Here is a 26,271-nt window from a genome sequence, read left to right as displayed (position 1 = left end):
TAAATGAATAACCCTTATGTGTTATTCTCAAACATATTGGTATATATATATATGTTCTTTTGCACGCTTGTTTTTACTTTGCTTATATTTCCTTTCTTACCCAAACTTCAGTCTCATGTTTATCTTTCAGAATCTAATCTTGATGCTCTTAATCTTCATATTCAATATTTCAATATGATAAATTTTATGATAAACTCTATAGTATATTTGTTTTTATCCTCCTGTTAAAGATATTATTATAAATAATAATAAAAAGGTAAAATATAGATAAAAGTCAGTAATAGATACTGATTTAAAGTAGCTTAAATTTACAATAAGTTCATTAAAGGGAGAGGAAGCTTGGAAAATGGTGGTGGTTTTCATTAATTCATTTTTATTCACAGATGTTATGTATCCCATCCTAACACTGCCCTATAAGTTGGTTCTCATGCTAGGTTCTCATGATAGGAAAATTCCTATCAACCTTTCCAAACTAGAAGTCTAGGCTATTCTTAAAGCAATTTCGTATACATAAGCCAGCCAATCACTGCTGGTTTTTTCAAATCAATCTTCAGGGTTAATGCTACTATTCTAATAAACATCCCCCACATTCATAATTTGGAATGAAATTTTTGAACTGGAAATAAATATGATAGCTTGGGCTTCTAAACCATCATAATTAAATTATTAAAGAAAGCCTATTTTCTATAGACCTTATATTTGGTCTAGTTTGAGTTTTAGAGAATGATAAAATCTGTGTCTAGATTTACATGTTTATCTGAAAAATCTATTGACTGTTTAAATAGCATTAAAATAGGCAATTTTTATGACAAATATCAAATTGCCATGTTAGTAAGCTAGCAATTGGTTGGGAATAGTATAATTTGTGTAGCCCTGACAAGAATACATCAGATGCCAAACTGCATCCATCTACATTGTGATTGCTACTCAAGAATAGTCTCCCTCAAATGTGAGTTGAGCTTTGCAAACAATTTATAATGATTTGTGTGTTTACTTTCAGTTTAAGTATTAATTTTTCATTATCAGATTTTTAATGTTTCTTAGTTTATTTTTTAATGTTTTAGTTTATTATTTAACCCAACATATTATCAATGTTATCAATTTTCCCACATTTCATAATTTATTTTTGTAACTGAGAAGGGCTAGAAGCCTCTGCATCTATCCATAGTTTTTCATTTGACCATTAGAGATAATGCGTTTTACTGAACTATTAGTTCAGTATCATATCGTTATAAATATTTTGTATTTATAATATGCAGAACGTATTTTGAGCTTTTATTAGTGAGTATTGAAAGAATGTTAATATCCTTTAGAATCTGTAGTAAGTGACTCTATAACATATCCATAGCAACCCATATATACATATTCCATATGTCCTTTAAAATGAATGTCATCAACAAGTTTTTTGGCCCCAAAACAAATCTTGAAGTGAACAAGAAGAATCTAATGTATAGAATCATGGGTTCTAAGCTTTTGGGGAGTTAAAACTCCTGCATTTCTGAAATTGACATATGGTGTAAGTAACAAGAAATTGTTGACTTTCCGTATGTTTTTCCTGAATATTTTAGGAATGCAGCAAAAGCAGCATTAACATTTACTTAACATTAACTTTTCAGAGAAATTGGTTGGAATGTACATTTTTATTCTTATTTTGTAATTTAATTTTCCACCTTTATTTTTATTTTGTCTTGAGAACAATAGAGTAAAAAAGAATTGATTAAGTGGTCATAGGAACTAAGAATAATTTTACACTCATAGCTTACTTCACAATTCTTTCATTGTTTGACATAGAATAATTCCATTCAATTTGGTGATATTATTTCAGAGGAAATTAAAAAAAAAATTAGAAGGCCAAACTGAAAGGCTTTGTCAAAATTAAGAAAATAGATTTTTAGACCTTCATGGTTTGTGCCAGTCTGATCATTTGAAGGAAATGCAATATAATATAGAACTTTTGTTTCAAATCTAAACAAAAGTTTATATGTTTTAGCAATCACATGTTCATCATCTGAGCATAATTCATTTTCAAATTCTGTTTTATCATATTCTATTTGTGGTAACTTTTTAGATCTTTCTCTTAATTGTGCATGGTTCTCTTGATTTCATTTTAAGTGCTACTTTTTCCAATATTAACAAATCTTTATATTTTAACCATTTTTCTTTGCCTGCTATTTTATTTTTCTATAAAACGCTTATTGGGCTTAGGACCATAAAAGTATATTGGAATATAGCCTGGGTTTGTATCCATTCCAAATTTGTAATATGGCATTCCTTAAGAATCTAATTTCTTCAGGCAGTTCATGTGGTAGCATTTTGTTAATTGTAAACATTTCTCAGAAGAATAATCAGGTGACACTGCATACCTATTAATTGTAACATATTCCATGTTCTGGCATGATCAGTACAAGGAAGGAGCTTGATGTGCTGAGTAGAGGAAATATAAATCTTTCTTAAACTTTTAATAGAGTTCATATTCTGCTGATATCCAGATTCAGAAGAAAATATGATTCAGAGCATACTTCAGTATACATGAACCACTGTTGACACCATCTTAAAAATCCAATGACTGTTTTTCTGGGAGTGGAAGATAGCATCTATGTGGACCCAGAGAAAGATGGTACTCTTTTAAGGAGTTGTTAACAGGTGCTATGTGATATATAACAACCTTATAATCAGCCCAACTTCAGACTTGGATCACTGCAGAGCTGCACACTTTTGCTGTCTTTGTTATCCAAGTTACGTTAAGTACTTATTTCACATCTCTCTGGCTTTTTTGAAATTTGGCTCTGTGACTGTGACCAAAGCACCTGAAGGCAGGACAAGAAGCAATGGATTGAAACTAATCAAGGAGAGAAGCAACCTAGAACTAAGGAGAAGTTTCCTCACAGTTAACACAATTAATCAGTGGAATAACTTGCCTCCAGAAGTTGTAGGTGCTCCAACAGTAGAGGTTTTTAAGAAGAGATTGGACAACCAATTGTCTGAAATGGTACTGCATAGAGTTTCCTGCTTGAGCAGGGTGTTGGACTAGAAGACCTCCAAGGTCCCTTCCAACATTGTTATTCTGATCCCATTTGGTGTACTGTCCCAAAGAGAAAAATCCAAATGGTAACATTCTATCTGTGTCATTAACTGATATAATGAAGATTGATATCCTTCAAAATACAATAAAACCCTTGAATTTTATACCTGCCGGGACAATTTATTCTAGAAGAAGAAAGCAAGAGATGCAACAGAAAAGGTCAGAAGAATGGATGAGGCAAAATATTCTGAGACTTTACATCCACTTCTTGCTGCTTCTTCAGTTGGGCTGAATGTCCTAAAGTGGTGGATTCATTGCCTATCAACTCACATCAATCTGTGGTTCTTTTCAGGAAATGCTTGGTAATTACCTGTTGGCTGACTCTTGGAATGAGGTCAGCTCTCTTTTGATGCTGTTCCTTTGGAAGGTGATGCAAGAGTGATACTCTTGGATGAGTATCAGAATCAGTTGGGTGAGGGATTTAAGCTCTGCCTGTTGAACATAGGGAAGGAGCTGTCAGAAAAAAGGGTTGGTTGCTACATCAGGAGTTATAGCCAATCTTTGAGTTAGATAATATGGTAAGAATTTTCTGATGCTGGGATGAACAGTACGTGTGTGTATTTTAAGTATTCCATTGATGTGGGCAAGGTCTCTATGGAACCTGAGATAGTAAAAGATTTGGTATTGGCAAAGCATTATAGAGAAAGGGAGATTAATCTGAAGGAAATATAAACATAATGAGAAATTTAATTACCATTCTTAGGGCCATATTATTTATCATGCCTACAGAGTTAAATATCTTAATCTTGTAAAAAAAAACCTGATCTTGTGACTCCATAATATCAGATCAGTCTAAAATAATAAAGATCCTCACAATTTGCTTATAGCCGAGAAACATACTTGGCTGATATAACAAGGACCAAGGTGGCATCAGATTACAAAAGTGGGCTGTGACAGCTGAAGTAGCCAGATGGATTAATAGAATTAGCTAGAGGAAAAATCAACTTGGATGTGGCTAGACAGTATTCAGGCCTTCGAAAGCTTAAAGAAGCAATTTTCTGCTACTGATCTCTCAAAGATTTAAATATAATGCTTTCAGGAGAATGAGGTTTTTTTTTTTTTGAGGGATCCCTCATATTTAACAACCATGAATTCTTTTCAGCTTCAAGCGAGTACTACTATTTCCTGGATGTCAGGATGAGGACAATAGCTGAGCCCATATTTGTTCACTGCTGATTAGCCATTTTATGTATTTTGGTTTTGTAGTTTTGGATTTTGGTTTTGTTAGTGCCCAAAATCATTTTCTGTGTGATGGGCAGCTATTTAAACATTTGAAAGGAATATTAAATATTTGCTTCCCTTTCAGAAAGGGGTTTTAATACTCTGGTGGATGAAAATTGAAACCTTAACAATACTAAAATGCTACGGTCTGAAAATTAAATTGCTGTAATAGCAGTCAGGTTAGAGTCAAGAAGAGTACAAAGAGATCACATTACACTTGTTCTTTAAAGCATTTGCACTGTCTGGCTGTTTGTTTCTGGATAAAATACAGAAGGTTGGTCAACGCTTTTAAAACTCCATAACAAATTTGTGTTCTGTGTTAATGGTGCATATTGGAATGTACAACAATATCTTATGTGATGATGAGTGTGATAATTTATATTAGTACCTTTGCCATTATTTAGAAATAGTTCATACCAAATTATTCATCTAGGTTTCTTCTTAGGTGATTAAGTTGATTAGCAATAAAGTACTGACTGCTACTGTAAATTAGTCATTTTTCAAGCATTTGAAACCATTATTGAATCTTGTTTGTAATCCTGGCTTGCAGTCACTGTTTAAACCAGGTGTGTCAACCTTTTGGTTTGCCTGGCCACATTGAGTGAAGAGGAATTGAATGAAGAGGAATAGGCCACATATAAAGTATATAATATAATGTATATAAATAACTGGTTTTGTTTATTTTTTAAATATGTTTTTATAAAATCTTGTGGGGCTGCATTACAAACTGTCCATGGTCTGTGGATTGGGCACAGTTTAAATAGTGGGTCATCCAACATTCCAGAAAACTCTTGAGAAATAGGAACTATTCTGTCAATGGAAATTGAAAGCAGAAGAGAGAAAGAATATTCAGAAGAGAGAAAGAATATTCAGCCTGATTTCAAGTATGCCAAATGTAGATTGTTATACATATCATGGCTTCTGGGTTATTGGTTCTCCCCCCCCACTCCCCAATTTACTCTGATATGTGGGTAAAAGTGATTTTCCAAAATCGGTGTTTGCAAAGAACAGTTGGTCTGAATCTATTGAAAGACTCTCAGATCTTTAACCAAGATGATAATATACCAACAGTTAAGATGATCTTTTAAAAAAATGAATACACTGATTTTAAAACACTATATTAAACTGGCGCTGGTGTATGATTTTCTTTATTTATGCATTTATTGTCGGCATTTGTACACTACCTCATTCTCAGCAAACTTTCCAGTTTGAGTTATTCTGTAATTCCTAGGTAAGATTATGAAGATACTCTTACTGTGTGAATTTTTAAACAATTATAACTTCTTGTATATCTTAATTTTCTTCAGCTTCCTTTAACGTGCATAAGACCTGATCCTGTAAATATTTATCATAGGAAATTTTTGATTAGATTGTTCAGTTTTATTGGGTGTGTAACTGATCTTCTTTAAAATCCCATATTAGGAAAGCACTGGCACATCTGGAAGCAAGCGCTGGGTATCACAGTGGGCTAGTCTGGCTGCTAATCACACAAAACATGAAGAAAATGAAGTACGGATGGAGTCATCTGCTCTTGTTCATCTAGAAAATGGTACCACATCTAATACCCATAGCTCTTTTTATGCTACATCAATCAATTCTCTTGTTTAGTCACATTTTGGGTTTGATTAAGGTGTTTCATTCTTTTCAGTGACTCACTTTTCCACAACTCTTATGAAAATATTATATTTTTATACTCCATCTCATAAATTGCATTACATTTCAATTTTTAAATCTGAATAGTGTGTGTGACAAGAAAAGATGCTTTAATTTTCTAATCTTGTCACATGTGTTAAATTTTAGAATTCCTGCTTAACTTTTGTTTCCATTTTATTTGATTTTAGACACTGACATCAATGAATCTGGCCTGTCAATTAGAAGCTCTGGCTCAATTACCTCTTTAACTAGCCTAGATCGAAAGAGGCGGACACTCCCTCAGTTGCCAAAGGAGGAAATTGCTGTAATCGAAGGACAAAAAACAAAAGTTACAGCCCATCTCAGATCAGAGATAGGTGAAAAACAGGACACAGAACCTCAAGAGAAAGAAACCCCAACCCATTCTCAAAAAGAAATAGGACACGCCACTGATAAAAGCCTGACTAAAGTGAGCAGGACAATAAATGGCCTTTCTCCTAAAACAGATAAGACGGTTTTTCACTCCAGTAGTTGCCTCTCTTCTGAAAAGGATAAAAATGAAAATGGCAAAGAAACATCTATGGTAAAGCAATCTTTAGCTAAAATTCAGCAAGAACAAAATGAGCTGACACATTGGGTCCCAGCTAAATTATCTTCTGCAAGAACTGCAAGCCAGGTTGAAAAAGGGAAAGAGGAATCTTTTGTTTCCCATAAATTGGATATGAGAGAAAAGGCATTGGGGCGTGGTGCAGGTAAAACAGAAGTTAAAGTGGCGCAAAGTGAAGGGAAAAGAAGGAAAGCCGAGGAAGCCAAATTGCAACCAACTAAAGGACTTGGTGGAGATAAGAAAGAAACCTCAAAGCCATTAGTAAGGCAAGGCAGTTTTACTATAGATAAACCAAGTGCAAATATACCCATAGAATTAATTCCTCATATTAATAAACAAGGAACTACTCCATCAATTTCTTTAACATCCACCAACAGAGCAAACGAGAAAAGTGATTCAGTGGAAACAGATCCTAGTCTAGATACAACTCTTATTTTAAAAGATACGGAAGCTGTAATGGCTTTTCTTGAGGCAAAACTGCGTGAAGAAAATAAAACAGATGAAGGACCTGACACTCCCAGCTATAATCGAGACAATTCCATTTCACCTGAATCAGATGTGGATACTGCTAGTACAATTAGTTTAGTTACCGGAGACAGTGAAAGGAAAACTACTCAGAAACGTAAAAGCTTTACTACCCTCTATAAAGATCGATGTTCAACTAGTTCTCCCTCAAAAGATATTTTAAAGTCATCTTGTTCAAACGCCAGTGACAAAATGGAGAAGAAAACAAAAGGCCGCTCCTCAGAAGCTAGTTCAAGGGGTGATGCACGCAAGATTGCACAGAGTAGTGGAAGAATAAGGCAGCCCTCAGTAGATTTAACAGATGATGATCAAACTTCCAGTGTACCTCATTCTGCTATTTCTGATATTTTATCTTCTGACCAGGAAACATGTTCTGGCAAATCACATGGAAGAACTCCTTTTACCTCAGCAGATGAACATTTGCATTCCAAAACAGAAGGAATTAAATTAGCTAAGTTGAAATCGTCTTCACCATCAACTGGGCAAGTCAGTAAGTCAACCACTCTTCCAAGGCCTCGCCCTACAAGGACTTCGCTGTTACGGAGAGCACGGCTTGGTGAAGTGTCAGATAGTGAACTTGCAGATGCAGATAAGGCATCAGTTGCTTCTGAGGTATCGACTACAAGTTCTACATCTAAGCCTCCATCAGGAAGGAGAAATATTTCAAGAATTGACCTGCTTGCCCAGCCACGGAGAAATAGACTTGGTTCTTTATCGGCACGAAGTGACTCGGAAGCAACAGTGACTAGAAGCTCTACATCTCGTACTTCAGACACAATAATTAGAAGTGGCATTCGACTAACACCACCAGCAGACAGTACTAAAGTTTCTCCTAGAATTAGAGCTAACAGCATTTCTCGCCTATCAGATTCCAAATCCAAATCTCTTTCTTCAGCCCATAACTCTCCATCAGGTATGAGACAGTTTCCATCTTATCTCTAATAATTTCATTTTTCAGCACTTTCCATTTTCCTTTGATCATGTGGCTATTAAAATTGGTGCTTGTTCTCGTGCAAAATACTAAGTCAAATTAAACAAAAAGCATTAGGGTACACGGACACAAAACACAGCCAAGAACAGGTAGTCCTCAACTTACAACCACAATTGAGGCCAAAATGTATGTTGCTAAGTGATACATTTAAATGAGTTTTGCCCCATTTTATGACTTTAGTTGTTTAAGTGAATCATTGCAGGTGTTATATTGATAACCTGGTTGTTAAGTGAAACTGGGTTTGCTTATCAGAAAATAGCAAAAGGGGATTACATGATCTTGGGACATTGCAAACATCATAAATTTGAACCAGTTGCCAAGCATCCAAATTTTTGTCACATGACCATGAGGATGCTGCAATGGTCATAAGTGTGGGAAAATGGTCATAAGTAGGGGTAAAATTCAGCAGGTTCTGAGAGGTTCTGGAGAACCGGTAGTGGAAATTTTGAATAGTTCAGAGAATCAGCAAATATCACCTCTGGCTGGGCCCAGTGGGATGGGAATGGAGATTTTGCAGTATCCTTCCCCTGCCAAGCCCACCAAGCCACAAAAAAAAAAAAAATGAATTTCATCACTGGTCATAAGTCACTTTTTTCAGGAAATTTGTAACTTTGAATGGTCGCCAAATGAATTGTAAGTTGAGGACTGCCTGTATGCTTTTTCACTACAATACTGGAGGGCTTGAAAAAAGATTAAAGGATTCCGGATTGTAGATTTGCTTCCCAGTCCTGCCATTTACGGTTCATTCATGTTGAACCTAAACTGCAGTGACCTAATTTTGTGTTGCAGTGTTTTACATAATAGCATGGTATGTGGCCTGCTCAATTACTCAGTTCCATACAACTACTGGTAGTCAATGGAGTCTGCATCAAAGACATGTAATTTTCATGTGACTGATACCATAAATGGAAACAATCATACTTGCAAAATACTCTTGTGCTGTATGATAATTATAAAGCTTGCTTAATTATCAACATTCTGGGTAGAATGTGAAAAACTACTACAGGGATATCATTGGCATTAATGTTTTTAAGGTCGTACTATCTATTCAGAATATACCAACTGCGACTTTGAAAGGTTTATGAAATCATGGGGCATCATGTGCAGGGGTGGTATTCACTTACCTTCCCTACCAGTTCACAAATGCCACCTCCGTGCATGTGCTCAGCCTTCCATGCATGCGCTTTTGGCTAAAAAAGAGCCTACATGGGATGCCATAGATCCGGGGGGTGGGGGGCACCTGCAATTTCTGCTACCAGTTTGGTCAAACCAGTCCGAACTGGCAGAATACCACTTCTGATCATGTGACAGTTTTAGCTGTGATAACTTGAAGAGAAAGTTGCTGTGCATGCATAGGCATATTTAAAATCTGACTACAGAATGGAAGTCTTATTACATACTTCTAAGCCTGATAAACTGTATTTCAAGCATCCTTTCAGTTAATCCACCGGGGTTATTTATAAATCAGTTTTCATTTCTTTAGGACTTTCATTTGATCTTAATAGCAGATTGTTGTTAGTTGTGAAGTTGTGTCTGACCCATTGCAACCCCATGGACAACGTTCCTCCAGGCAGTGCCTTTTGGTAATGTCCACGGGGTTTTCATGGCAAAGATCCTGAAGTGGGTTGCCATTTCCAGTAGATCATATTTTGTCAGAGCTCTCTGCTATGACCTGTCCATCTTGGATGGCCCTGCACAGCATAGCTCATAGCTTCATTGAGCTACGCAAGCCCCTTCGCCACGACAAGTCACGGCTATAATCCATGATGGGGTTAATAGCAGAAGCATCAGAAAATTTACGCCACTCTAAAATAAGGCTGAGCATTCACAGTGCGTTGCCTGTGGCTTCCATCAATCTATTTGCAGTCCATCACCATCCTAAAATTATGTTACTGAAATACAGTAGCAAAATGATTGACTTACATCATTTTAAAGGAGACAATAGGAACAGTTTATCATGAAAAGCCGCTGCCTTCTTTTCTTACCCTTAAACTCAAATCAGCCTGTTTATGGAGATTCTCAATTGGGTCATGGTTGTCCCAAAGGTGCTTTTTCCAAAAGGCAACTGGACTTTCTTGTTTTTTCTTTGAAAATGTTTTACTTCTCATCCACAAAGCTTCTTCAGTTCAATTCAATTTTGGAAAAGCACCTTTGGTCATTTATGTCCTCCAATTGTCAAATTCCATGCACTAGGTATATAATTCAAAAGAAAATTATCCTCTGAAAAGTTTAGTACTTGTCACACAATCATATACAATGCACTACTGTCTCCCAAAACTTGGTAAGTATGAGTAAGTTTTATCTTAATTATACATAGGCAGTACCACTTTTTAACTTTTGTTATTATTCCAAATAATTTGTTATTAAACATTCATTTGTGAGTCTCCTCCCTGCAATGTTGATGGATACTTGGATTTTCAAATTGAATTGAATACGAGAAATAATTTAGTGAGTTAAAATGTGTGAGTAGTGCTCCTATTATTTCCACATCTTTTTTTAAGTGGTGGAATTAACTTAGTTATTACCTTTAAGACAAATGTATTAAATCCGTATGTGTCAATAACATGATAACACATTTTTGTACACAGAGATATATCATCTTCTTCCAGACCCAGATCCTGCTGTTGAAACTTACAGTGGTAGAGTACTGGACATCATGTATTTCAAAATTTTCACCCCTATTTTTTTCTCTAAATGCTCATGTTGTACAATGCTGAGTTATAGAACTAATTTTAAATATGTATTTTTAAAAAACTAATTGGAATTTTATTTTGAATAAGCAATTTGAAGGTATAGAAGAATTTTGAGTTCAAAGATATACTTAACCCAAGATGATTGAACTCTTATTTCTGTCCATGACTTCGTGTTTACAGTTGGTAGAATTATTTTTTTTATCTGGTTATTAAATGTAAAAAAAAAGGAATGTTGAGAATTTGATATTAAATCAAGCCTGTTAGAATTATCATGGTAAATTTGAAAGAAAGTATGATAGTCATATCTGGCTTTCCATTCTTTAAATAGGACAATAACCTATACTCTAAACTCATTCTAGGATTTTCTGTCTTCATTTACAAGTCACAGTTATGGCCATTATTTAAACCATCAGCAAAAGAAAACCCTTTAAGTTTCTAAAAGAGTCATCTCTGCATTTAACCAGTCTGCACAGACAAGACACCCACTTTTCAATGTCCCACAATTTCATTTTTTTCTGGCTTTATGACTTTAGTAAATAATTTGTTTGATGTGAACATTGCTGTTTGGCTGAAAAACCAAACAAGATCAGATCACTTTATTCTCCATGGCACCTGAGAGCAAGACAAGGAGCAATGGGTGAAGGTTTGTCAGAGGACAAGCCTGGAAATAAGGAGGAATTTCCTGACAAAATAATTAATTAGCTTGCTTCCCAGAATTGTGGGTGCTCCATTGCAGGAAGCTTTGAAGTAAAGATTGGATAATCATTTGTCTAGGATGGTATAAGGATTCCTGCTTTGGACAGGTGGTTGGACTAGAAGACCCTCAAGGTCCTTCCAGCCTTATGATTCTATAAAATTTAGGCACTTGGTGATTATATGACTTTAAGAAAGGTAAAAACTTTATTGCAGGTAAAGACTAATTCAGGACTTTATCCAGAGGGAGGCACAGATTCCTTCTTTCCTGGTAATTTTTTCATATACACTTGCCCCCTTGGTATTGGGGTTCCCCCCTGCCCCCAACGGAATCCTGTTTCCCAGGAACAGTGTCAACAATAAAACCCCAGCACACTAAAACCTCCTTCACTCTTTCAATCAACTCTCTCTCACCTGGTCTAGAACACCTGCAATTGTCATTGACTTTAACAGTTTTCACTCAATTGATCAAAACCATGCTTGACAGCAAAGATAATTGAAATTCTCTTGGTGGTTTTTTATCTTTTTTATTTTTTGGAAATACAGTGGTGCCTTGGTACTCAACTGCTTTGAAACTATCAAATTTGGTACCCAATGCATTTTAAAGTGAAAATTTTATCCCAGTACTCATCATTTGTTTGGTACTCAATGCACAGGCTAGAATTTGTCATTGTTGGCTGCTTTGTGACTCACTACATTATTCCTTATGGGCAAAATATGCTTGGTACTCATCATTTTTGGTATTCATTGCACCTCCCGGAACCAATTAACAATGAGTACCAAGGTACCACTGTATTGTTATATCACTAAGAATTGAGGCTATATTATCATAAGCCTTCTTACATGCTTTAAAAAGGAGAAATCATTTTAGTGGTTCTCAATGTCTATGTGGAAATGAACATTTTCTTTGTTAAATCTGCCACTGTTCTTAGAAAAATAACAGCAACCTTTATTGTTGTTATTATTTCCCACCATTTTTATATATAAGCAAGGTGGTGAACAAACCCAATATTCCTACCTCTGTTTTCCTCACAACTCCCTGAAATCAAAAAGTGCCCTTAAAATAATTAGTCAATAGCTCCTAGTATTTTTTTAATTGGATTTCAAATGACACAAATTATAGTTTTTCTTCTCTAAATCATCCCATTAATAGTACTTATATTTCTATGTGTTGTCAAATATGCAGTTACACATTTTTTGAAATTGGCATGATTTGCAAAAAACCCCATACAGATTCACTGTATTGTCTTATTATTTTAGACTAATATTAATATTCTGTCTTATTAACTCAACATTGTACACAGAGTACTCTTTTTCACATTTTGTCAATTAGTGTTTATTATTTAACCAAATTCTATATTTTTTTTAGTTTCAAATTAGTCAGTAAACACTTTAATGAGGCATTTGGGGTTTGGTATTAAGCAACTTTGGTATGCTATCATGTTGTTAAAGTCGTAATTGTATTATCTGCAACAAATACAACAATAATTCTTTTTCAATAATTAAACTAATTTAGTAAATTCAAGATGGAGGCGCTTTCCTACTGATTATGCTTCCACCTCAGAAGATGAATTTGGATCAAACCGTAATTCTCCTAAACATGCCCGTCTACGTACTTCTCCAGCCCTGAAAACTACTCGAGTGCAGAACATTGGAACACCAGTACAAAGTAGCAATGCCATGAAGCATAGGATAAAAGAACAGGAGGACTACATTCGGGATTGGACTGCTCATCGAGAAGAAATAGCAAGGTTGGCTTTCCAAGAAATAATAACTGTGAAAATCCATTAGACATTAATTATAGCCTCTCCTTCACTCATAATTTTGGCACCATCAGGACAATCAGCAGTGTCTGCAGCAAATCACAGAGATGCCAAAAAATGGCAACATGCAGTGATGTTAGCTGCAAATGCTTACTTGTGTCCTGACATCTAATGCAAGTACATAAGTTGTGGCATTTACATGACATCATTGTGTACAAGTTGTTGTCTTCCGCATCCTCCACAACCCTCTACGAGGAATAATACAGAAAACTTTCAATTTAGTTACATGGAAAGATAATGATTATGTAACTGGTTTGTTGATGCAACGTGATGGTGTGAATTGATATAAACTCTATATTGGGCCTTGAGTGGTTTTCTGAGAATTTCCACCACAAAAGAGGATCAGGACCAGATGAAAAGTAAATGCGATTTCCTTAAAAAGTGAAACAATTTATGCTGATTTAGCATTACATAGATACATCAGCAAAATGATGGTGACTATAAAGGACAGTGGGTGGGCTTCATATCTCCCAAATAAATAACCCCTAACTTGCAGTGTCTCTCTTGCAGCCTTGGTAACACAAACTTTGGGGGTGGGTTTGTTTCCTGTCTGATTAACAAAAAAAATTAAATCACCAATCAACCTATGCATTTAGGACAACCATTTCATCCTTTAGAACATCTCAAGCTTAAAAATTGAGATTCCTTTTCAGTTTTGTGGGAAATTATAAAACAAAATGGATGCCTTAGCAGAATCCTTAACCTCATCCCTCTACTTCAAAAATACACCACCAACTCTGGTGGCACTATGGTGTTCCTTGCCCTGTCTTCTCCACCTCTTTGACAGGGGTGTCAAACGTGCAGACCATGGGCCAGATGTGCCACATGCACCCTGGCTCTGCAAAGGCGAAAAACGTTGCAATAGGTTGCAATACGTCATGGGGTGTGATCAAGTTTGACACCCATGCCTTAAAGTGTGAGGTACTCAGACCAAAATGAGCAAAGTTAACAATGATATTGGGAATGGAAAAAGCATGGGCACAGAGCCCTCAATTGTACCAAGATAGGATTACGATGAAATATGTATATGCAAAAATATGTTCCTGTATTCAGTTAGTTCCTTCTGTTAACAGAATGGTTTTCATCAATGGAAAAGGATGATAGTGATTTCCTCTGCAGCTCCATTCCCTTTAAAATACTTCAAAAGTTGGAGGACTCTGTAGTTCAAATTTGAGGAGCAAAGGACTTTGAAGGAAAAAGGAGAGCATAGAATCGCATTATGCAAATATATTTTCCCATGAGATATTGGATTTCAGTCTTTCTACTGAAAGAATCTAATTAAAAATCTTGGTTAATAAGGTTAGAAAATACAAGGTAGTGGTGGTGGAAATATATACTTATGCCCGTGTACTTACAAATGTAAAGCAGCATAATGGATTCTGGCTCAAAAATGGTTGAGGTGAATTTATACAATGGTAGTTGAAGAAAGATAAAGTTTTCATAAAGCACTTTTACATTGCAACTAATTTTGTGGAATTATTAGAAAAGGAAAACTAAGAAAATGCTTCATGTTTCCAATGGTCTCAACTAGAAGTTCTGATATTGATCAGTTCCCCTACTTTGTACTGCTAATGCTACTTTAATAATCAACAGGATCAGTCAAGATTTGGCTCTCATTGCCCGGGAAATCAATGATGTAGCAGGAGAGATCGATTCAGTGACTTCATCAGGCACTGCTCCTAGTACCACAGTAAGCACTGCTGCCACCACCCCTGGCTCTGCCATAGACACTAGAGAAGAGGTAGGAGATCTTCATGGAGAAATGCATAAGGTTCTTTCTTTTCTTTATTTCTTTTGTTTTACTCTTTTGACGTGCTTTTGATTACGTCCACTCTTGTGTGCATGAAGCTCAGCATTCTCTTTCTTTAATTTTGAAGTTAGATGAGCAATGATTGAAAATTAATTCCAGTAGTTAATGGGCAGCTCTCTTCCTATGGTCAGTGCAGGAAACAGTTGTGCTTTGAACACACTTCCATGTTGTTGTTTTGTAATAACATCATTGTATTGTTTTTCATCCTAGGCACAGATACAAACAGCTGTGCCTATGTATTCCCTAGTGAAAAAGAATCTTAAGCATATGTCAATGCCAGATATTACAAAATGTTATCTGTGAAATAAACAAACGTATGCATGATTAGTGGTCTTAAAATGGCTTTGCATTTCATTAATCTTTGCTTCTCAATAGTCTGTAGTCAGCCAGTGAATTAAATCTCTCTCAATACATAATAAACAGATAAATTGACATACCTTCAGAATCAGCAAGTAAATTAAATCCCTCTCAGTACATAATAATCAATCTAAACAGACATACTTTCATAGCCATAAAAGTGTGGTATAATGGTTAAAGTGTTAGAGCAGGACCAGGAAAACCCAGACTAAAGTTTATGCTTAGCCATAGAAAACTCGGTGGCTTTGGCCTACTCACTGTGTCTCATACCAACCTAGCTCAGGTTTATAAAATGAAGGGTGATCCCTATGTAAGCTCTGGGATGGAAGGGAATGTCAATCTAACAAAATAGCACAAATAATAAAATATAAAATTCAGATTCTGGCTTACTTTGATCTATTTCTATATACCACTATGTCTTTCATTCTCAGATCACTGTTGCAAACTTCAACTAGTAATTAAAATTATATAAATTAGATCAATTTTATAACAAGGTTGTTTCTGAATTAATTTGTTTTCTTCTCAGAGTTGGCAGTTTGCTTGGTATACATAGTTTTAACAGCTGGGCAATAGTAAACACTATGTTTTTTTAGGAGTGTGTAATCATTCTTTAATATAGTCATTTCAGTTCATCTTTTGATAATCGAAGAGAATCCCTCAAAATTGATTGCATAAACTAAGTTATAATGACACCAGATACATTTTACACTGAAAAAATAATTCTTGAATATGAGATGGTTTTTTTTTTTCATTTTAAGAGATGAAAAGGATTTTCTAAAAAAAAATAAACTAACTCGAGCTATTGTTTTCATATTTGCTTTGGCAGTACTATTAGAGGGCCCAACAGTGACATATACAACCTGAGGAAAGGGTACTTCTCATTTTCTAATTTTGTATATGTCTTAACTGTGGTGGTGCAAATGTCCATATTCTTGTTCCAAAATACACCCATCCATCATCTCCAAGGTTAATATGTCTCTTCCCTGGGGCTAATATTCCATTACAGCAAACAATATATGGAACTCTAGATTCAGAGAGTATCTAGACTCAGAGGTCTAATTCCAAAATGAGTCTTTTTTAGGATCAGGTTGTACCTGGAACGCTGCAGAAGATTTGCTTCCAAAAAAGAGAAGAATTGCTCCTAGAAGGGCTGGGGACTTTAGAATTTTCCAGCCCTGGAACGTGGAGAGTCTTGTCTTTTTGCTCAACTAATTCATAATGTTTTATCATTTAAACAGGCTACTCTCTATATACAGTGAATCAATAGACACAGATCTGAAATCAGAAACAGCAAGGGACACTTCAACATTCAGAAGATTGTGTCACAGGTTTTAAGGTGGCCATTCTTAAATAAGGAACTTCAGAGAGAGACTTCAGCAAAAGCACTGGCTGGAGCATGTGAATAGTCAAGTGCATTAAACTCCAGAAGCATAATCTAGTTGAAATAATCCTACAGTAGAGCATATTGCCAAACCTGAATATTTCTTTCCATCAACTTGTGTTGTCTCCTTTTATTTATTTCAACAGCTTGCACATGACCTGGTTAACATCATGTTCTGTGTACATTTTTGCAAAATGGGTATAACAAAGACACATAACATCATTTATTCAGTGTGATTTTACTATGTTTGTGTTGGTTTCTTTCTCTTTTCCCTAGACATATGTACTAAGCATCTGCTAATATAAATATGCATTTTTCTCTAAGATAGATAATGTTGATTTACATCTTTACTAAATACATGTAAAGCCCCTTCTTATGTTAGCAGTAAACTGCGATCTATAGTGTAGAATATATAAATAGCGTTATACCCAGCATTGTTCTATATATAAATAAGCATGTATCTCTGTACCTCAACACTAAAATAATGGGCAATCAATCTTTTGGTAACATTAATGAAATATTTTATTTTTAGTACATAATAAATTAAATATTCGAATCATTTGGGTGTTTATGTTTCTCTGTAGCAAGATCATAATAAATGGGCCTCAGAATACATCTAATCAGTCAGCTTTATAAGATAAGGCTTTGTTATCAATTATATATATTTGAATATATTTTTCAGCTCGTTGACCGTGTGTTTGATGAAAGTCTAAACTTCAGAAAGATTCCTCCAGTGGTAAATGCTAAAACACCAGATGGAAATATTCGGCCGAATGATCCCAAACCACAGACAACAGATGTACCTGAACCCCCCACAATTACACGTCGCCGAACCTGGAGCAGAGATGAAGTAAGGATTCATATTTTATGTAACAAACTGAACAAAAATTGCACAGAATTGCTAATCTTAAGCTTTCAGTGCTAAACCACATAGAGTGAACTGTCATTTTTAGGCAGGACATCAGATAAGAAAATTCCATTGTGCATCTTAATGCTTTTCTTGTTCCACAGGCAGCTTTACTTTTGATTAGGGGCAGGAGGTATGGGTTAACAAACAAAAGGGAGGAAGTAGAAGTTCTACACTTTACATTCCACTGGTTGTTGATCACATAAGAGAATGCGGGTGATCCTCAAGTTACAACCACAATTGAGCCCAAAATTTCTGTTGCCAAGCAGGACAGTTGTTAAATGAGTTTTCCCCAATTTTATAACCTTCTTTACCACAGTCGTTAAGTGAATCACTGCAGTTGTTAAGTTAGTAACATGGTTGTTAAGTGAAGCTAGCTTCTCCATTGACTTTGTTTGCCAGAAGGTCGCAAGAAGTGATCACATGATCTTGGGACACAGCAAGGGTCATAAATATGAACCAGTTGCCAAGCATTCAAATTTTGAACACCTGACCACAGGGGTGCTGCAATTGTCGTAAGTGTGGAAAACAGTCATAAATCACTTTTCCAGTTCCGTTGTAACTTTGAACGGTCACTAAACAAATAGTTGTAAGTCAAGGACTACCAGTACAGTTCTTCCATATTTAGAGCCACTGGGTTCTTTAATGCTTAATTAAGGATGTTTATTTCTGTAGAATAGATTCCTTCTTAAATTAAAATTACATTTTCTTGAATTGTAAGTTTTCCATCCCCAAACTTTACAAACTAATATAACACAATATTAGCAAGAAATATATAAAATAATAATGAAACTCTTCGCTATTTGAGTGTAGTTAGCTTGAAGTTATTTTACATTAAGTGTATGCAAGATCAAATATATTTTGCATTCTGCAAACATTCCAGAGAATTCCAGAACATTCCATTCCTCCTTCAAATAACTGTTGTGGGATTGATCCAGAAGCTAATATTACATCAATTTTCTAAACTTTTCAGGTTATGGGAGATACCTTGCTGTTGTCCTCAGTCTTCCAGTTTTCTCGGAAGATTCGGCAATCTATAGATAAAACAGCTGGTAAAATAAGGTACCCTATTTTCTTTATCCAAAATATTCTTGCAAAAACTATTAAAATTCTTATATTTACTATGGCGATGCAAATCCTTTGAAAGAGCTGTAGAATATATTGCATGACTTGATATACTGTTAAAAACACTTCTAGAATAACAACTGTGTAGTGACCAATACTTGAGTTTTAAAAACAATTTAACATTTAATATTACATAATATTTTTGATGGTATAACAAATACATTTGTTATATACATGGCTGCAATATATATAGACAAGAGTTAAAATATAATATTTCATACTTTTATTTTCTGGCTTAAAATTGAGGGAGAATACTGTTGATGAAGAAAAAAAAGGAAGAAAAAAAGGAATCTAGCCTTCATGCTTTACAGACATTTATTTATATATGTGTGCATGTATATATGTATGTGTATGTGTGTGTATGTATGTATGTGTATATGTGTGTGTATACATACATACACACCAGTGACGTGCAGTGAGGAAATGTCAGAAAGGGACAGGCAGGCTGCCACAGCTCCACTGAGAAGACATTTCTGAGAAGAGAAACTTCTCTTATCTCCTCCTTCCCCCCCCCCACTCCCTTCTAGCAATGATGATGTTACCTAGGCATTTTTTACATCGGCCGAGCCCGGATCCTTGCAAGGGGAATGGGATCACGTGTGCAGGAGGTTCCTCAGCGCCAGCCTCAGATCAGCGGGAGCCGCGGTCCCCTTTCCCCTGCACACGTGGTCCCATTCCCCTCCTCCCTGAGCTCGCCCGATGCAAAAAATGGCGAGACCGGCGCACTTGGGGCTGCTGCTGCGATGTCCAGGGAGGCTAAACCAAGCCGCGTGCCTCTCCCAGCCACTTTTGCGGCCTCCCGGAGTAATTTTTTTTTATTTTCATGATGAGAGCGGTGAGGCTCTGCCTCCCCTGCCTCCCCTGACTGCACGTCACTGATACACACATATACATACAGACGTTATTTCCATTCTGATGTGATAACTTCTTTTCATGTAAATCATACAGAATTGAAATTATTAAATAGTATTTATACCTTATGTTTTTTAACAGTATGAACAATATGTCTATTGCCAGTTTTTAATATCTGATTTTACTATCAGGAGATGATATTTTTCCCCTTTCTATGACTTAGCCATTTTTACCCAACATGTAGTGTGCTTTTCTTTTCTCATTTTTTTTTTAGCTACTCCTCCCACATTTTTTAAATAACAGTTCTTTTTCTACACACATGCCATGACTATTTCTTCATAATAATATTCTATTGTAACTTGTATATTTATCTTTCTACGCAGTAATTTATCTGAATAAAAATATTTTTTCCTAAAAATAGAAAAAATTGTTACTCTTTCAAAGTACATTAACTCAGTCAATTATATGACCCTAAAAGATAGGAGTTATAAAATGTTCATATTATTGATGTGGGAATAAGACCAAGAAAATATAAGTTGGTTTTAGTTCATTCTGAATCTGAATAGATTTCATTTAGATAAAAATTAAGAATCCATCCAATTTCTGTATTTTATCCATGCATCAGATAATTACATGACGCAGAAAAGTTAGAATATTGTTGTATTTTAAATGTTATTTAAAAGCTTTCATTCTGTAAATATTTTTCTGTTTTATAATATGCTATCTATTGTAAGGTTTTTTAATATTACTTATTTTTACTCTTAGTATGCAGTCATTAAAAACTGAGAATGGTAATTATTGTTGGCCATTGCATATAAATAACAATTCAAGGCAAATTGCTAATTATGAGCACACAGGGCTTGATTATTCCTAGCATGTACGTTAGAATAAGTAATGAACCTTGTATGATCCTTGGGTATAATTTAAAATGATTGTCGTTTTTCCTGAACCTTTAATTATTTTTGTATGTTTATGATACATTTACCATTGTATTTTGTCAGTTGTCCAGAGTCATAACATATTGGGGCAGTTCATAAATTTCATAAATAAATAAGCATGAAAATCTAGAATTCCTGCAATTCTGCAGATTTTTCCTGAATATGCAGGTATTAAGAAAATTAGCAATATTTTCCAGAAACAATGGAATAGCTACTTTCCCCATATATTCACTCTCCTTATACAACTACATGGGTAAAATTAAACTTGTATACCACACAACTTTCTAGGAAAGTCACAACAATCAAGGAATTAGAGCATTAGCTTGTCAGTCAAGTGCAGCCTACAGAGGTAAGCCGTTAGATATGACTAAATCTAAGTAGTCATATACTTTGATTTGTTCTTCACAGAAACATCAATGTAAAGCTGTTCATCTCTGAAATAACATTTTTTTAAACTGTTGTCTAGTCGACATGGGAAATGGAAGTCTAGACTTGCACTTTAAGTCTAATAACTAACTACATGCAAAGTAGTGGCAATAACTAACCTATTCAGTGATTCATCTATTAGACACTGACTCTGTTTAGACATAATACTGTCTGATAAATGGAGATTTACTGGTTTAGGAATAATCCATGTGCCAGAATAGAACTTCTTTCAAATTATACAAAACCTTCTTGATATTTTCAAGTTCCTTCCAAACCAGAAATCAAAACTTCTGTTTGGATACTTAGGTCGCACTTACAATACCTGCCATAATAGCAATATTTGATCCCGAATGGTAAAATAGGTATAATCGTTTTGGCTTACATGAAGTTTATATACTTGCAGTTATAACCATTTAAAAACATTTACTGTAGAATTTAATTTAATTCATTAACTTGTAGAAGACGGTATGTTTTCAGCAAATTAGCTTTCACCTGAGGAAATATGTCTGTAAATTGAAATATATTGAGGTTTGGAAGAAAACATTGGTTTATTGCATTAATATGCATGCACATATTAGCACTAATACCGGGACTTCTGAAAATAAGCAAACATTCAGAGACCGCTGTTAGTCAGTGGAATGGCGATTTTTCTCTAACAGCTCCAAGAGAAGGGAATTTTACTTTGATTTTCAAATATTATTACAAGGACACATATATTATATCATAAGGATAAAAAAGCACAAACCACCCACCCAGTAGCTTTTAGAAAATCGGTGAAAATCAAGCTACTTCCAAAAACCTTTCAATAACATCCTGTGTGCCTCTTGTTCTTTGTCTCAGTTTTCCTCTCCTATTTTTATTTTATTTTTGCGATAAAGGCAAAAAATTGGAAAATGAAAAGCTCTGCAAATATTTAAAACATATTGGAATGAATGCCAAGAAAGCTTTTTTGAGGAGACTGTTGCAAAACTAGGACACCAGCACTGCAAAATTCCCCCAGTTTTAATACACTGAGGATAAAACATGTGCACACATGAAATTGGAAAGAAAAAACAAGCACAAGTTGAAAACCATTTTAGTAACCCAAGGACGTGGAAAAAACAAACCCAAGGACGTGGCCTATGGCTTCTAATTGTTGGAATGGAATATGCAGCCCCTTTGCTTCAGTCAGCATCAAGGGCTGTGCATACCTATGCCCTATTACTGAAGTGGAGGAGGCCTATTGAGGCAGCTCAGCTAAACCTCAGCATGCCATCAAGAGGTTTACCTTCGGGTAGTGATATACCTGAAGGTAAATTGCAGCCCAACCATATCTTTTAGATGGGTAGGTATTGGGAAGGCTAGGAAAAAGAGGTGCAGATGTAGATGCGAGGGGAAATTTACAGATGCTAAGCAAATTGCCTCCATGGCTATAGATTCCACCTGTATATCTAGGAGAAGCCATGGATACAAGAGGAACCCCAAGTTGCAAATCTGCTCATTCTGGAGGTAGTGCTGCTTGATCAAGAGATATAGGTGGAGATAACAAGATTCTTGCTACATAAGCAGCACTCCGTATTAATTGGATTCAGCTTCAGCCTGTTTCATGATTGAGTTCATCATTCTACATAGTCTAGGTACCAGGACTTTTACAATATTATCAGCTTAGGTTGAGATGGCCATATCATTTAGCATATGGATATTATACACTATTATAATGCATGGATTTCTCCCAGAAGCTTCGTATAGTTGTTAAATAATAAGGGGAGACAAAAGAATCCCATGTCCCTCCATATATAGGAGACCACTTGATCAACTCTCTTTCCTTTTAACACCAACTGAAACCAACCACTGAGGAAGAAGTAGTATCCCTGAAGGACAGTGGTTGCAAAGCTCAATTCTCCTAGATACTCAAAAAGGATACCGCGATTGACGATGGTACTGAATGCTGCTGTGAGGCTCAGAAGGACCAGAAGGGGCACAGTAAACCCCTCTATGTTCTGACAAAATATCACAATTAGTGGTGCTTCTGTTTCATGTGCACTCTGAATTCTCATTCAATAGCATTGTCTTATCAGCTGGAGTTTTATCTCACTACACTTCAACGCTTTGGTTTGGCATAAAGTATTGCTCAAAGACTGTGGTCTTATTGATCATTATCTGTTTTAATTCTCCCAGGATGATGACCAATGCTCAGCTTCAATATTAGAGGTGTTTGTCAAAGGTGCTCTTTTTATAGCAAGGACATCGAATCTATTTAGAGTAGGTCCATAGTCTGGAAATACACTTCAGATATCATTGGATTCACAATTAATAGTTACGGCCTAGAGCACATTTGTTTATTTCCTCCTTCCTGAACCAATGAGATTTGGAAACTCATAGCCATGGAAGTATTACATTCCATCTTGGCTACTGCATTGTGGTCTATGTTAGAGTTACCGTTGAATAATATCCAGACATTGCAGTTGGTACAAAATGCAGCATTTAACTAAAATAAGGGATCACATAATCCCTGCACTGAAAAATCTATACTCATTCCCAGTTGCTCTTCAGGCATAATGTAAGATGTTGCCATTAATCTTTAAAGACCTAAAGAGCTTTGAATCTGCTTTCCCATTATGAACCTGCCCAGGCATTAAAAGCTGCAGGAGATGCTCTTTTTAAATTGTGTCAGCTACCAGAAGCTCATTTTGCTGCCACTTGGAAGAGAGCTTTCTCCTGCTTCCAAGCTAGGGGTTGCATTCCCTAAGGGGTTGCTGCCTACTCTCTTGGCATTCAGAAAATTGGTAAAGTACATTACTTTTTTCAAGCTTTTAATAGTTAATTTTATTAGTAGTTGTAATTTATTACTTTAGTTTGTTTGGTGTTTTGAACACTGAATAAGGCAGGATATAAAATGAATAAATAATAAGACACATCACTTTTTTGTGCTTCTTGGCTACAGAATATTATTCAAGGACAAAGACCGGAACTGGGAAGACATTGAAAAAAAACTGCGAGCTGAAAGTGATATCCCAATTGTGAAAACATCAAGCATGGTATGATTAAAATAACAGATTTAAATAAATAGAAGTGAGACATTTTGTCATTAAAAAATAAATCCCCTTTAAAAATATGATGGTTCAGTTATTATAAAAGCCAGTGCAAACTTAAAACAGTCTCAAAATATTGACATTATTGTGTACCAGAATTTTACCTAACACTGAAGGGACTGTTGTGGCCCGCCAGTGGCCAGCAGAGCTGGCAGCAGATTTGGACAGGGAGGAGGTTGGGGAGGAAGATGGGCCAGTCCTAGAGTCTGGGGAAGGCTCTGATGAGGGCTCTGCGTCAGGGGCAGAGATGGGGCCAGGGCTGTCTGACAGTTATCGACTGCCTTTGGAGTCAGACATCAGTGAGGCAGATGAACAGCTGAAGCCTGTGAATGTGCGCATTCACAGGGTTGCCAGATGAAGGGAACAGCTAAGGAACAAGGGTCAACTTGGGAGTAAGATCACAGGTAGACGGTGAATGGCCCTTCCCATAGGGAATAAAAGAGGAGCGAAAGGGGAGTTGAGTTTGCAGGAGACATTACAGTTTGTTTATTTGGTTCATGACTCTCCGAAACTCCTTGCCAAGTTTTGAAGATATTGGCCTGACAGCTCTCCAAGCCAGATAAGGTCTGTGACTGTAAATTCACCCTTGAAAGACTTCGCTGGATATGAATGAGCAGAATTCACAGTAAATTAATAAAAAGGGGTTTTTTGTTGGAACAAGGAATCTGCTTCATGGTTTGGGGAAGCCTGGGTCAGAGCAGAGACTGAGAGAGCACCCAAGCTTATATCTTTGAAAACCACCACTGCTTATCATTTTGTCAAGTCAAACACCAACTTGGCTTTATAAAACCAAATGTGTGTGTGTTCCATTCAGTTAGATCAGTCGTATTTAGGAAAGTCACCTTTAAACTAGAAAAAAACATTTGGACTAGACTGGGATGCATTCTAAGGAGAGCAGTAGGTGAGCTATTGGGATTGCTATTTCGTATTCCATTCTTGAACCTTAGTAAAGGCGACATATTTGCTCCTGCAGGAAATCTCATCAATATTGCAAGAATTGAAAAGAGTGGAGAAACAACTGCAAGGTATTTAATATTTCATCCAACAATTTCTAGAATTGTGGTTGGTAGAAAAATAAACATGTAACATTTATAGAAGATACAGAATAGGATTTGGGTTTCAAGGATGTTTCCTAAATTATGGGTTGGAAAGTATAGGGAATACGCTTCTGTAGGATATTACCTGTTTCCTAGACTTCTTCGCTTTATAAATATGTACCCTAGAAATCATGACTTGGTCTATGGATTTAAGGCGAAAGATTTACCTGATCTGAAGAGGAACCAGAGCATAAGGAAAATTAGATTTCAGCTATATCCTATTTAAAGGACAAAAAATACTAGCAATAGGTTCAGAGAGGGCTGCCATAGATTGGTGGACAATCTGAACCTAAAATCTAAACAACTTTAATCTATTAAGAGTTCTGAGGAGGTCAATCAAGCTAGATTTTCCATAGTTTTTTGATAAGTAGAATTTGCAAACAAAATAGTTAATAGTTATTCTTAGCAATTTTATTTATTTTCTTCATGTCCCAGAACTATACACATAATCTATACCAGTGATGACTTTTTTGTCCTCGCATGCTGAAAGCGGGGCGGGGTGCGACAGTGCACATGTGTGTGCCCACACCCATGTGCACATGATGCCCCGACACCCCCCCGTGCATGTGTGCGACCCCTTCGTGCCCCGTTTTGTGCCTAAGAGGCCTCCCTGAAGCCTCCTGGGGCCAAAAATGGGGCCCAGGGGGTGTCCCCCACACTCCCTCCTGCCCCCCACGAATGCATACACGTCATACACACCCGCACATGCGTGCGCATCTCCCACACCCAAAAATCAGTTGGCCAGCAGGAGGCGCACACATATGTGCAGTGGAGCTGAGCTGGGGCAACGGCTCGCATACCCGCAGAGAGGGCTCCACATGCCATCTGTGGCATGCATGCAATAGGTTCACCATCACAGCTCTATACTGTAACCAGGTGCTCAAATCACTGCCCTTTTTAAATGTGCGACTGACAGGGGAAACCCCTCACCTTTTTTTGGCGTGTATTGCATATATATAAACCGCTTGTAAACCCATGGAACACCACTGTGGAAACCTGTGCTATTTTCTGAGCAGAGGTTTCAATATTATAGCGTTTTA

At 36.1% G+C, this 26,271-nt stretch overlaps 1 protein-coding gene across 12 annotated transcripts in view; it reads left to right on the top strand.

Annotated features, from left to right (window-relative positions):
- The window catches only part of CEP170 (centrosomal protein 170), a 99,460-nt gene that overhangs the window by 70,284 nt on the left and 2,905 nt on the right, over positions 1–26,271 (top strand). For 6 of the 12 annotated variants that reach the window (XM_081944052.1, XM_081944048.1, XM_081944046.1 and 3 more), the window contains 9 exons: positions 5,726–5,852; positions 6,145–7,980; positions 10,647–10,697; positions 12,961–13,195; positions 14,861–15,038; positions 17,498–17,665; positions 18,696–18,784; positions 23,987–24,080; positions 25,108–25,159. In XM_081944052.1, the coding sequence (XP_081800178.1) occupies positions 5,726–5,852; positions 6,145–7,980; positions 10,647–10,697; positions 12,961–13,195; positions 14,861–15,038; positions 17,498–17,665; positions 18,696–18,784; positions 23,987–24,080; positions 25,108–25,159 (2,830 nt within the window). The remainder of the gene's footprint in view (positions 1–5,725; positions 5,853–6,144; positions 7,981–10,646; positions 10,698–12,960; positions 13,196–14,860; positions 15,039–17,497; positions 17,666–18,695; positions 18,785–23,986; positions 24,081–25,107; positions 25,160–26,271) is intronic. The other 6 variants (XM_081944045.1, XM_081944055.1, XM_081944051.1 and 3 more) reach the window with 6 other exon arrangements.

Source organism: Natrix helvetica, assembly GCF_964273705.1.
Source record: "Natrix helvetica genome assembly, chromosome: 2".
NCBI lineage: Eukaryota > Metazoa > Chordata > Lepidosauria > Squamata > Natricidae > Natrix > Natrix helvetica.
The sequence above is the reverse complement of the archived record's forward strand: the minus strand, read 5'-3'. Positions and strand labels throughout refer to the sequence as shown.